The 14,920-nt window shown below is 37.6% G+C and overlaps 1 protein-coding gene across 5 annotated transcripts in view; it reads right to left on the bottom strand.

Annotated features, from left to right (window-relative positions):
- LOC136866203 (uncharacterized) overlaps positions 1-14,920 on the bottom strand; it is an 873,476-nt gene that overhangs the window by 211,431 nt on the left and 647,125 nt on the right. For all 5 annotated transcript variants that reach the window (XR_011017926.1, XM_067142959.2, XM_067142960.2 and 2 more), the window contains 4 exons: positions 12,633-12,798; positions 10,253-10,377; positions 7,428-7,552; positions 669-887 (listed from right to left, as the gene is read on the bottom strand). Coding sequence is in view for 4 of the 5 variants with exons in the window: in XM_067142959.2 (XP_066999060.2) it covers positions 669-887; positions 7,428-7,552; positions 10,253-10,377; positions 12,633-12,798 (635 nt within the window). In the remaining variant the exon portion in view is untranslated. The remainder of the gene's footprint in view (positions 1-668; positions 888-7,427; positions 7,553-10,252; positions 10,378-12,632; positions 12,799-14,920) is intronic.

The following is a 14,920-nucleotide window of genomic DNA, read 5'->3' as shown; positions in this document are numbered from 1 at the left end:
AGCATCTTGAACATTTTCTTTCATCTCAGGTGTTACATGAACTTTATTCATACTAGAGCACAATTGAAGACACATGTTTCTTGAAGGGACCAAGGGCCCAGCTGTCTTCTTCTAAAAAAAAAAAAAAAATTGTTTTACGTGAGAAGCACTAGACAAATCTCATGTATTTTGAAGTATTTTTACCCCCTACCTCTCCGAATTTAATCCAAGAAGAGCTTGAAACTGTTTTCCCTTTTTTTCTGCTACTGCAAACTCTCCTGATTTCATTTTATTTTCAGCACATAATTTTGACATTTTGTCTTTCATCAGCAGAAACTGAGTCCGAGTTTTTACTTGAGGTCGACAGAGTTGTACCATCATCAACATTCAATCTGATGCTTAAAATTATTACAAGCTCACTAGTTAGAGCCACGGTTTACCTACTAATACGAGAGGAGCATTCAACAAACACCGATCTCTCTCCTATGACATGAACGCTTGTTAGTTACCCTACTTTATGATTCATTGGAAACATTCGGCAACTCTTGCGATAATCATGATCCACCTCCTCTGTGTATTCCTGGAGGAACTACGATATGTTCCGCTCGCTCTATTGTAGCTCACTACTATGGAGTCTTTTATTTTTACACCCGTATGTATAATAATGTTTCCTTTTTGGAAAAACTTACTTGGAGTTCAATACTGTAGCCACGGATCTTCACCATAGAGTCACAGCGTCCACAGATCTCCAAGTTGCCATCAGTCAGCATGTAACCCCAGTCTCCGGTACGATATAATCTTGAACCAACAAATGCTGGTACATGGGCGGGACGTTGTATAAAGCGCTTGGCATTCAACTCAGGTCGGTTCAAATAGCCAATTGCCAGAGTTGGCCCTCCAACATATATCTAACAAAAGAAAACATTTATATTTTAATTAAAATCTGTTTCACAGCATACTGGCAAATAAATACTTCACCACAGCAGGTTTACAATGGAAATAATTTACAATGATATACTCAATACATTAGGAAGATCGATTGATCGATCAATCAATCAATCAATCAATCAATCAATCAATCAATCAATCAATCAATCAATCAATCAATCAATCAATCAATCAATCAATCAATCAATCAATCAATCAATCAATCAATCAACCAACCAATCAATCAATCAATCAATCAATCAATCAATCAATCAATCAATCAATCAATCAATCAATCAATCAATCAATCAATCAATCAATCAATCAATCAATCAATCAATCAATCAATCAATCAATCGGGGTGTGTGCTCAAAATATTACCCACCCATGCATGCTATCTCTCTCTTTTTGTAGGTGGAAGTGGTAGAATACATCCATGGTATTCCCAGCCTGTCATAAGAGGCAGCTAAAAGGGGTAACCCCTGATGCTCTTAACTGGAGAGCATAGGTTGGTGACCAAGGACTACCTAGCTGTGTCTGGCATTGTTTCCACTTATATCGTGCTCTTCACCTTCATCTTTCATATCGAACTTTCCTTGGTAAACTCTTTTTCTCCTCCAACCCCAATGGTATTAGGTTTTTGAGGCCTAGAGAGTCATTTATTTTCACATCCTTCATCACTCTTACTTTTCTTTATTGATAACTTTCATTCTCTGAAGGACTGGGCTTCTTTCATTTTCCCTTTCATTAGTGTTAAGAACGGATGGTTGCCTAATACTTCCTCTGAAAACTATAGTTACCACCAACCTTCTTTCTCTCTCTCTTTACATATCTCTCTCTTTCTTAGCATTAATCCCGACTTGCAGGGTCTGGTGCTTTGCTACATCTCCTCCATTTCTGTCTGTCGTTGACATCTTCTGGTGTTAAGCCAACACTGTGCATGTCTGCCCTGATGTTGTCAGTCCATCTCTTTGCCGGTCTTCCTCGTGGTCTTGTTCCCTCTGGGTTGATGTGGAGCGCTGTTTTGGCAACTGAGTCGTCCTGTTTTCTCATGACGTGGCCGTACCAGCGGAGACGGGCTTCCCTCACTTTGTCTATGATGGGCGCGACACCAAACCTTTGCCGGACGTCCGTGTTCCTTATGTGGTCACATCGGGTCAGCCCCATGGACCATCGAAGCATCTTCATCTCCATGGTTGTCAACATTTGCTCCTGTTGTTTCGTCATGGGGCGACATTCAGTCCCATAGATCGCTGCTGGCCGTACCACACTCTTATAAACTTTTGCCTTTAGATATTGAGGCATCTTTTTATCACAGAGGACTCCAGTGACCTGTCTCCACTTGAGCCAAGCTGCATTTACCCTCATCCGAGTATCAGGAGTGGTGTCACAGTTTGAGGTGACGACGGATCCTAAGTACTTAAATTGCATGGTCTTCTGCAGGTCTTCTTCACTGATACTTATGGTACCTCTGGTTTGGGGGCCACATTCCAGGTATTCTGTCTTCTGGATATTGAGGTGCAGTCCATTTTCAGCCAGTCTGTCCTTCCACGTTTGAACCTGATGCTGGAGTTCAGGACGGGTTTCTTGTGCAAGTACCACATCATCGGCATAAAGAAGGGTCCAGGGATGTGAAGTCTGTATGTCAGCTGTTGCCGTATCCATGCAGAGTATGAATAGCAATGGTGAAAGGGCAGAACCTTGATGAACACCCACAGTGAATATTGAAAGGCGGAGAGATTCCAGCAGGACTCCGGACAACACTAGTGGAATTGCGATACAGAAGTTGCACCCAGCTTACATACTCTTCAGGGACGCCATGACAGCGAAGAGCTCGCCAAATAAGTTCGTATACACACATATACACACATCAAAAACAGTTTTGAATCACCTCGGAACATAAAATTCCTGAGTTTTTACACAACAAGAAAGAGACAAACAGAGGTACCATATCAGTATTATTTATTGCCCAACAAAATAAAAAATGAGAGCCACTACAACAATACAGTGTTGCTTTCTCAATTTGCATGATTAAATATACTGTAGAACACACCAGTACCTTTGGCACCAGATAACATGTCCTTTTGCATTGATGCATGCCTGAATTTATCTTGGCATACTGCCCACAAGTTCATTAAGGTAATGTTGGTTCAAATTGTCCCACTCCTCAACGGTGATTCAGAGTAGATCTCACAGAGTGGTTGGTGAGTTGTGACATCCATAAACAGCTTCTTAATTTATTCCAGGCATTTGATAGGGTTCATATCCAGAGATCATGGTGGCCACTCTAGTCGAGCAATATGGTGATCATGAAGGAAGTTCTTAATGAGAACTGCACAATGGATGTTGCTCATCCATTAAGACAACTTCTCCTCTAAAATGCTGGCAATACGGTGTCATTACGTATTGGAGGATCTCGTCCCTGTATCGTACAGCTGTGACATTGCCCTGCATGACTAGGAGAGATGTACGGTGGCCCCACATAACTTCACCCCAAAACATCAGGGAAACACCATCTTCCTGCACGTGTTGGACAGTGTGTCTTGAGACATGAAGCCTGATGAGATTGCTTCCAGGCATGTTGCCGAAAATCGTCTGGAACAAGGCGTACGTGATACTCATCAGTGAAAAGGACTTTATGACAAATCTGGTCAGCATAACGTTGAGCCCATCTGTACCATACCCTATGATGTCTAGGTTTGAGAGCTGGCCCTTGCCATAGGCATCGAGAGTGAGTTAAGCCTCGTGCAACCTGTTTCTCATAGTATGACCTGAAATGCAGCGACCTGTGCTGCCTGAAGAATATTATTCAGCATGGTGACTTTGTGTTCAGGGTTCCTCTAAGCTGAATTTCGAAGGTAACGATCATCAGCTACAGTCGTGGCTTTTGGACGACCTGTGTGAGGCAAGTCATCAACAGTTCTGTTCTCCCTGTACTGCTTTTATGTTCATACCACATCACTTTGGTTATGGTCCACATTACAAGTAACAACTCTCATTATTGTTCCGTATTGAAGATGACGTTAGGCAAAGATATCAAGGATAATTTAATAAAAAACCACCTATTCAATACTTTCCACGTTTAATGTGGTTATTATCTACATGATTTTATGTAGACTTATTTGGTCAGGTACATGTTTCACCCATTATTTTGGGCATCTTCAGCCTGTAAACAACCTTTAGGTCAAGGTTTGGGACCTTATTTAACCAATATAAACATACCAATATATACAATATATACATTATATACAATATATACAAACATTAATGAACTCTTAAGATGGGTAACATAAGTTAATACAGTTAAGTTTTTTGGTCCTAATCTATCTAATATGAAAAATGTCCAAAACTAAAATGGATCTTCTTTTCGGTAAAGAGGATTACATATCGGGGTTTATGTGACCCCTATATCATATTAAGTTCTTGACGTACCGTGTCTGGTGACAGGATGTGTCGTCAACAATAAGTGGAGATTTGAACTGACTGTTGCTTGTAGGTTGGTCAAGATTGAAAATATAAATTTAAATTAAATGTGTTTTAACTTGGCAGTTCTATTCTGGTTAACTTAAAATGTTCAAAAATAAAAATAAAATGAAACGGATCTTCTTTTTTATCATAAGTCTTGAGAAAGGGTGATATTAAAACTGGGGCTTATTTGACCCACGATTTTCATTTTCATGTTCTTGACGTAACTAATATTTAAATGTGTTGTCATGCACAAGTGGAGATTTAAAAAGCCGATTGTTGTAAGTCTACATAAAATCATGTAGATAATAACCACATTAAACGTGGAAAGTATTGAATAGGTGGTTTTTTATTAAATTATCCTTGATATCTTTGCCTATGGCCCACATGTCGAGCAACTGCCCTTGTTGACCATCCTTCTTGAAATAATGTGATTATATGTATATATTCACATGTCAACATTGAATCTTGTGTCATTCTAGACCCCACTACACTGCTTAAAACACAGCTTTAATCCTTCCATACTAGTACTAAAACTTCAACTGAAATACTGCCTCCAATTTGAGCATGGCCTTCTGCCTGTGGGGTTGGGGTATGTGAATTTGTAAGTATGTTTACATTCCAAGGGTTGTCTTTCTGTTCTGCATAGGACAGGCTAAGATAGCAACAGAGTTAAATGACACACAGCAGTGATGCAGAACTCTTTTTCTGCATGTATATAAATTATTATGCTTTCCAGTGTTGTCTACAAGCTTCCATATAAAAACTTTCTCTAGATATCCTCTAGTCATAGTTAACACTGAAACCCTTTCTGTTTCCACTGCTCTTCTACAAAATTATAATATTCTATATATTCCCCTGCCTCTCTCTTTACCTATAACAGACAAGTTCATTAGTGTTTTTCTAAGGAACCTGTCCTCCTTAATTTACACCACATAACTCTACTACTATAATCATGTTGTAATTTTTACATCCCACTAACTACTTTGACGGTTTTCAGAGATACTGAGGTGCTGGAATTTCGTCCTGAAGGAGTTCTTTTAGGTGTCAGTAAATCTAACAGCACAAGGCTGACGTATTTGAGCACCTTCAAATACCACTGGACTGTGCCAGGATTGAACCTGCCAAGTTGGGGTCAGAAGGCCAGTGCCTCAACCATCTGAGCCGCTCAGCCCGGCAGCTCTACTACTGAATGATCATGGGTTCCCTAGCTAAGTCTGGCATTACTTCCACTTACTTGTCAGGCTCCTCACCTTCGTTCTTCCTACCTGACCTCTCTTGGTCAACTATTGTTCCTTTATGACTCCAATGGTATTAAGTTTTAAAGGCCTAAGATTTCTTTCATTTTCATGCCCTTCCCTTTCTTTTGCTGATACCTTTATTCTTCAAAGTGTTGGACCTCTTCCATTTTCTTTCTAATTAGTGTTAATAGAGGATGGTTGCCCAGTTGTACTTCCTCTTAAAACAATTATTACCATCACCATTCTAGTACTTAAACTGGTCCAGAGGCACAGTTTCATTCAACATGTTCATTCCTACCTTATCGTTCATCTGGTCTTTACAACAAGCCTTTCCTCCCACCAGAGTTTCCACCAGTTCAAAATAACAATCATTTTCACTACCATACTTTAAGATTTGTTATCTCCATTTTGTACTTATAATTTGGAGCAAAATCTGAGTTGACTCTTGGCCTGTAAACAGAGTGATGTAAAGATAATTTGGTCTGCAAACTTCCTTCTTAAAGAATACAGAAATTAAATGCAAAGTCTTGGTTTGATTTTTCTCATAATACAACAGCTATACAAACACTGTGATGTTATTCCACTTAAGGCTTTACGTCAGGAAGCTTCAGCTGTGATGGTCTATAAACTGATAAATAATATGGCTCACTCCAATACTTTATGTGTGACAAATTCTGACATACATTCATACAATACAAGAGGTATCAATAAAATTCACACTGAATTAATTAACTCAACTAAATATAGCAACAAATCTGTATGGTACTACTCAGCATGTGTATAACACACTTGCTGAACATATTCGACAGGCTGCTTCATTTACTGTATTTAAGCAGAAACTTGTAAAATATTTACATAACATGCTATGAACATCTGAGATATCTTGACTATGTAATATGTAGGCCAGTACATTATATGCATCGTACCTCTATAATGAGTTTAACTCACTTTACGTTTATTCTCATGTAAAACATTTAAGATTCTGTGTTATCTCCTAATTCTGCTACATGTATATCAGATATGTATTGCACCTATATGAGCCATGGCTCAGGTGCCCTTTACGAAATAAATAAACGTTTAAAACATCGTGATGTTGTTGCGGTCCTTTCAGCTACATTGTTTGTTAAGCAATATGATTATTTACTTTTTCCATGCCTTGTCCCTATACCAGGATGCCAATATGGTAAAAATGTTGTTTCCATTTCAAGGCTTCTGCCTGTGAGAGTTTCATATCTCTCAAATCAGTCGTAATTTTTCTTGATAGGGTTACATTTGGCTTGTCTCTTCTTCTAAAGATGATAACACTCTGCTCACCCCGAACTTTCTGAGAAGACTGCTATTTTCCCCTCTTGAAATGTGACATAGCCAAACGAGTCCCTTCTTAGATTTTAGTCTTAATTTCTAGCTGCATTTTCTCTTGAACATCATAAGTTTTCAGTCAGCAAGCATCACTCCAACTGCTTGTCTAAGCAACTATGTCTTCTCTTAATGTTTTTATGCTGTTCTCACTTTGTCATTCTACTAGATGTACATATCTTCCCACTTTTACCCATTTTTATTCCAAGAAGGTACCATTCCTGTTTCTAGTACTTCATTCCTAATATACCAGCCAATAAATGTCAATATCTTGGATCTACTTATTGTCTATTCTTTAAAACCTTTGACTGATCATGCATCTTCCTTCTTCAAGAGCCTATGTATTGACTATGATAATTCTTTCATCTTTAACTGGACTTTAGATATGATAAACAATACTACAGACCTTCAGCAAACAGATACTGCACTTATCTTAAGCTTTGTTAACATGATTCTTACCTCTCCTGGTGCTCCTACAGGTTGGATATTTTGATCATCATCCAGGATTATAATGTGTACCCCTGGTAGCAGCTTGCCAACAGGGCAGAACTTACGAGGTTCAGGTCCTGATACTTCTGATAAATCTAGACAACAGACATAAACAATACATATCACACATTATTTGTTTAATATTGAATTTAAAAGATCTTTTAAGAAAATGAGTTATAACAATTTTGACATTCTGTTTCATAAAATAAAGTGTATCAAAGATATGCAACATGAAATATCTATCACTTATCTTGTAGCATGCTAATTAACTCAAATATGACAGAGAAGAGGGTACTTTTTAAAAATAAATCACAAGTCACAGAAGAAAATTCATGCCTTATACTTCAATACTTGACGTGCGCTCCTTTGTGTCATAATATTATTGGTTTTTGGAGACATACTCGTAAATGAGCCAGAATTTTGTTCCACGCTAGATCATTTATATGTTGGCAAATCTATCAAATTTAAATACTTCTAGACTGAGATGGAATTGAACCAGCCAACTTGGGCTCAAAGAGCAAGCACTTGAACATCTATTAGTCCCTCAGCCCAGCCTTTTGTTCTTTATGGTAGTAATTATATGTGCTACCTGATTCTACAAATTTTGCACCTTAATAAGAAGACACATCATGCTCATCTTTGTTGACCTATCCATTTTTTAATTTCCTTATAAATGGCTCACAACTGGATTGATACATAGTAAGTTATGTGGCCAGCACATGGATGTTATTTTCATTTCTGAAGTCCAATTTAAATATATGTGTTTAAGAGTGCTTAAATGCAGGGAAAGCTACAGAGTATGTCATTAGATTTAGTGGTACATTAAGAAACACATTTTCATGGCAAAATTCAGGCACTCCAACATTTCTTAAAATCTACAGCAATAAATCTCAACCAACTATGCCAGGATAAAGTTTTCTCAATTTTTCTTATATACGTATGGGATAAACTAACTACAAGCTTTAAAGGGGCTCACGTCAGAAATATACAGAAGGTTGCAGAATATATAAGACAAATTTGAAAGTTTTCCTATCTCATGAAATTCCATGCTGCTGCCAGCAGTTGCATTCTTTCAGACCATCAACATTGTGGATTATTGCCTTACACTGTAGTTTGTACTGTAGTAAACTGCACTGGAGAAGGGACTTGGGAATCCTATCCCATCCCTCATAAAGGATTTCCAAAGACCAGCAAGGATATGTGGACAGTAATGCTTCAGATATCTTTTCAAGAGACCAAATGCAGAGAAATCCATATGACTGGCATTAGGGCCTTTCACCACAATGTCCTCAAATGGAATACATGAATACATGAATACATGTATCCTGCTCCACCTGTTGATAAAAGCGAAGGGATGTTCAGGCAGTATGACTTGATACCTAAATGTTGTGAATGCATACCTGTGGAGTATCATTTTTGTACAAACAAGGGATGTCTGTTTAGTAGATGGCAATCATAAAGGATGCTTGATAGTAGACAGCATTCACTTTCACATTTCTGTCCACCGTATACATCAGCAACTTCCCTGCATAACCGAATATGGTAGCAACCATGAAGACCCTTGGAAAAGTATCCTGCAGGGGCAAATCAAAGATGCTGCACCTCTTGGCATTTTGTCATGGTATGTAATTGACAAAGGCTCTGACAACATGCAATCAGATATATGTACATTTCATCCACTGCAACCACAGTCTTCCATTTTGACCTTGCTAGGTGTCTTTCATAAAGTTTTCTGTCTGCCTCCATAGCGCAACGGTTAGTGTTACTGGCTGCCGTCCTCGGGGGCCTGGGTTTGATTTCCGGTACTGCCAGAAACTTAAGAATAGCAGGAGAACTGTTATGTGGTTAAAATTGTACATGCAGCTCACCTCCATTGGGGGTGTGCCTGAAAAGAGCTGCACCACCTCAGGATGAGGACAGGAGTTTTTTTTTTAAATAAAGTTTTCTGCAACTGGTCCTGTGTTCAGTATCGTGACAAGAGTGTAGGTGTGTATGCTCAACTTACAAGTGCACTGCAGACCGAGACAGTTAAGGATGATTATGTACATGGTGGAAGGAGAAATATTCCCCCTCCTGACCATTTCATGTTGGGTTGGTGGATTTTCCCAGTACGGCATGTCTCAAATTACAACAGGCAACACTTTCCCTGATGTCCTTTTATGGCAACATTTTGTGGATGAATGTTTACCAAGAGTCCCCTGTTGTGTGCACTGGGACTTTTATCATTCATAGTGGTTTTTGTGACAGTCAAACCATTCTCTCAATACTGTTTACTATTTGGTCATATGAGAAAGGTGCATGGTGATGTACTTTTGCCAGTGACAGTTTAATTTTTAATTCTATTGTGCAGCTTCATGCATGACACTTTGGCACCTGATAGATGAGGCACAAGATTAATAACAAGAGCAACTACAATTCAATCTCACAGAGGAGAGTGACATTGCAAGACAGTTCAGATATGGGCTTCCCCCAAAGAACTCCCTGCATACAGTAATTTCATTAAAATTTGTAAAGACCAATTTCTTTCTGTGCATTACCTTTTCTGGTCTACATTATCTTCTCTCACCTTCTAGTAGTTTCTGGTGTACCATTGTAACATTAATATAACCCAAGTTTACTTTTTTATAAAGTTTTCTGCAATTGGTCCTGTGTTCAGTATTGTGACATGAGTGTAGGTGGTGTATGCGGAACTTACAAGTGCACTGCAGACCGAGATTGAAATCATTGTTCCCAAGTTCACAAGATTGTAACACTGAACAGTATACCGATAATTATCTGAAAAAAGTCCTACTCACCTGCACAAGCAATATCATGACATTCTGAAATACTATACAGGTTCATCATCTGGATATTTGGGAAGAGCTTGGCAAAACGATCTTTCAGTATGGTAGTAACCACTTCACCACAAAACCAAATTTGTCTATGAAGAAAGAAAGAAAATAATTTTATTTATTTAATATTGATCAGAGTATTAAAGGGCATTTGCCAGGAAGTACAACTCAGCTACCATTGTTGAAGGTATTCCAGTGTGAAAGGCCTGTGAATGGCAGATGAGATTTTAAAACAGCTTTCCATGTTCAAGCTTCCTGTAAAGCACACCAAATGGGAGTAAAATTTTGAATGAAAACAAAACCTATTCTTCATTTTCATCACATTCTCATAAGTTTCCACCTATGAACGATAAGGAATGTAAAATAACATTACAAAGTCAAAAAATCAACGTAAATGCTCATAGCAATATAATCTGCTTGAGCAGACTTAACTAATAACATATCATATAGCAAGAAAGAGAGCAAGACTGTTGCTTAGTCTTTAGTCTTATTCCTACAACAATGCACTAATTCTTCTTCTCTCCCCTTCTAAATGCTCAGTTCGATCCAAAGTGTCCGCGTCAGGTAAATTAATGAATTACATCATTTTATATTATTTAAGAGGGACCTATACCTTTGAACATAGAAAAATGGGGTGTATTAAACTTTTTTCTCATAGCAATAAAAATTAATACTAAAAGGAAACTTAGTAAGACAAACACATTATTCCTTAATAATATCTCAACATATATAGAAATCATATAAACCTATGCCATTATGTATAATTAATTATTCAAAATGGTGGTGTATCAGGGTCACTACTTTGCTGTTTCCCGATAATTTCCAAACACGTGAATATTTTTCCATGATTAATTTTTTATTATGATAATAATGTTATAGCTACAACATATACAAGAACCAGTGAAGTCCATCAAGTACAAATATTTTTTTTCATGAAGTAATTTTCAAATAGTCAATTTTTTCATGAATTTTCATTTGAAATTTAAAAAAAATGTAACCTATGAAGACAGCTCAATAATTCCTTTTTTTTTTGCTAGGGGCTTTACGTCGCACCGACACAGATAGGTCTTATGGCGACGATGGGATAGGAGAGGCCTAGGAGTTGGAAGGAAGCGGCCGTGGCCTTAATTATGGTACAGCCCCAGCATTTGCCTGGTGTGAAAATGGGAAACCACGGAAAACCATTTTCAGGGCTGCCGATAGTGGGATTCGAACCTACTATCTCCCGGATGCAAGCTCACAGCCGCGCGCCTCTATGCGCACGGCCAACTCGCCCGGTCTCAATAATTCTAGTATAAATTCTTCTTCTCTACGAAATATACATGCATGCAAAATATTTTATCTTAATATCTTAGAAACGATTCTGAAACACAAAAGTTGCGGGGAAACAAGCAACAAACTTACCAATAAAGGGCTAGCTTGGGTGACAGGGCTTCATGTTTTTAGTCATAACTTTGAAAGTATTGAAGATATTTTAAAAATTGCACTGTTATAAAAAGGAAAGATCAATTTTAAATGAAAAAATAAATTGAGAAATTGCATTTTTGGTCAGTCAAAGGTGTTGGTGCCCCCTTAAATTTTCATTTGTAATTAAATAATTCATTATTATGATATGCATTTATTATTGTTCTGGTTGATGAGTGAAGTTTGTGGGGAACTGGCCCCTTGCTTATCGCAAGCTGTTCCATCTCCTCTTGCTACCTGCAGTGAGTTTCATTTCCTAGCAAACCCTTTTTACTAGGTATAGTTTCTTGAATTGCAAGTTAACAAAGTTGAATTTTCATTCACTTTTTGTTTAATTCTGCAAATAAATATTTTGTTGCTATATCATCTGCATTTCCAATCTCTGAATTTTTCTCAAAGAATACACATGATGATAAGAGCCCACAAGCATTTTGCTGGATATTGAATGATTTCGTTACAAATCTACTCATTTCTATTTTAAAATTTTCACAGTCTATACTGTACTATTCTTATTTTTATTATATTAGCTCTACCATTACTTAGCCAATAATGTTGTGTATAAATGTTGTATATTTCAAGGTATAGCTTTTCTCTGCATACATATATATGTGAGCTAATTTAATTCTGTCTATATATGTGTAGCCTACTTCTGTTTGTGTTTCTATTGTCTGCCTGCCTGCCTGCCTGCCTGCCTGCCTGCCTGCCTGCCTGCCTGCCTGCCTGCCTGCCTGCCTGTCTGTCTGTCTGCTGGTTGTCATGTAAGCATCATATGCTAAATAATATATTATTGTAGGCCTGTATTGGGACAATAAATGCTTTATTGTTTTATGCCATCTTCTAGTGTCTAAAGCTTCCAATTGTTGATTGATTGTTGGAGTACCTCATAGACTTGAATGCCTTTTCTATATCTAGTCCTTTGAAGTCTAGGATGGCCTGCAGTAAAGATGGAGTGAACATCATTCGAGTGATCTTATGCTGCTTCAAGAAGGCGACCAGTCTTGGTGGATCATAAATCACATCATCGGGAATGATGTACATTGTTACTCCTGAAACAGTAACATTAAATACATCAAGAAGTCGAAGATTAAGGGATCACATGCTTTTAGAGAAACATGAAATAATAATAATAATAATAATAATAATAATAATAATAATAATAATAATAACAATAATAATAATAATAATAATAATAATAATAATAATAATTTTCTCGCACAATTCAATCAAAAATTTAGACAGGTTCATCAAAAAGAAATTGACTGAAGCATGTCCATTCTGATGCATGGAAGAAAGCACACTCTGAAGAGATGGAAACCTGGTGGGCCCACAAGAAGACAAACAGTTGAGATATTGTGGTCCTTAGTGGCCCTAACAATGAAGAAGAAGAAGAATATCATCTTCATCATCATCACCATCATCAGCTATACTGCACCATTTCCTGTCTTTCGATCCGGCTAACTCAGGGGATTGGTAAAGCGTGCAGTAATGTTCGAAAAATGGGCAAAACAAATTCTAAGTATTCTTATACTAAAGAGTATAATAACAGGATAAATGGAGGCATATCTTGAAATGAGAACATAAAATAAGGAGTAGAATGGATTTATTTATAAAAAAAAAAAATAAAAAAAAAATAAAAAAAAAAATACAAAATTGGTCCATTCTAATTTGAATACCGAGATTAAAATAAAACAACTCGACCTCAAAACGGTTGTAAACTCGCGATATACGCATACAAGAAACACTTGACAGTGAATTAAAAAAACTAAACAAATGTGGGCAACGACCCGGAAAATCAAATAAACTTACATCGTCTATTTACATGGGAAATGTTGATCTGAGTTACATATTAATTTTAATTGCGCCAGATAAGTACTGAAATCCATATTTGCCCGTAGGCATCGACGTAGAAATTGTTTATGGGATGAACCGGGAATACTAATACATTGGTACAAGAACTATAACACTATATTTACATTCCAGCTAATGCGGATACAAATAAATAAAACACTTTAGCATAAGGAGGTTCCCTACTCTATCTTAAAATTAACACTGAATCTACTATGAGCCCGTGCTTATACAAACATATACCAGGCAGAACTGGTTATCAATAAAATTCAGCTAACGAGCTGACAAACCCAAGTTAAATAATACAGGACATAAAATCACAAAGAAACGCTCACAACACAACACACACAATGAGATCACACCTGTGAGAAAAAAAAAATACATATATTCAATACATGAATAAAAAAGAATTACCGAGGATTGAACCCAACGTCAGCAGGCTACGTTGGTATGCGTCTGCAAGCAGACACAAATGGTCTCACATCTCTCCGTGCTTCAGTCGATCAGCTGTAGTAGAATCAAACAAATTTGACAGGCAAGGGAGTGCCTAGTCTGGGAAGCATAACGGGATCATCCTTTCACTTTCTTTCACCATGAGGGGAATGCAGCACTTCGGCTGTCAGTTGGACACATTCAATATCTATGGAACTTCACACAATGAGGCAGGGCAGCACCCGCAATACACCTCTCCCAGGAGGTAAACAAATGTCCATTCACATTCCTCGCTCAGCCGTTGCATTCTTGGCAACTCTACAGCTGACTAATTAACACATATACAGACATGGCTCCCATCAATAAAATGGCATATCTTGCCTAATCACATACACTTGGCCCCAAAATCATCCCTCTGGCATTTCCAGCCTTTCATTTTACGTATCTTTGGTTCAATCCCATGATAGTTCCCGGACTCGCCTTCTTGCTAAATTAAATAAGCCTCTCATGTCCCAACAATGGACACATTGTCACTGCAGCTCTCGTAGTAGCTGAAATAATACATTCTGCATGCATAGAAAGAAACCTGACTAAATTTATACTATAAACTGACGTAAATATTACCAATGCAGAAGACGTCTAGCCTGCTTGGGACTTTTACCCAAATATCTATAGGAAACATGACATGAAAAAACTCAGAATACACTACACAAGCAAATCAAAGATCTACGTTACTCCTAGTGTTTTTCCTCTATCCCATCTAACTCATAATATATATATATATATATACAAATAGCCTGGGCTAATTCATGCACACCAGCCTCAGCCAAACATTTAACATTAACTGATTTTAAACAAAACTCCAGCCAAAGTGGCTGACATTTAACTATA

The sequence above is a fragment of the Anabrus simplex genome, chromosome 3 (genome assembly GCF_040414725.1).
Source record: "Anabrus simplex isolate iqAnaSimp1 chromosome 3, ASM4041472v1, whole genome shotgun sequence".
Taxonomy (NCBI): Eukaryota; Metazoa; Arthropoda; class Insecta; order Orthoptera; family Tettigoniidae; genus Anabrus; species Anabrus simplex.
The sequence above is the reverse complement of the archived record's forward strand: the minus strand, read 5'-3'. Positions and strand labels throughout refer to the sequence as shown.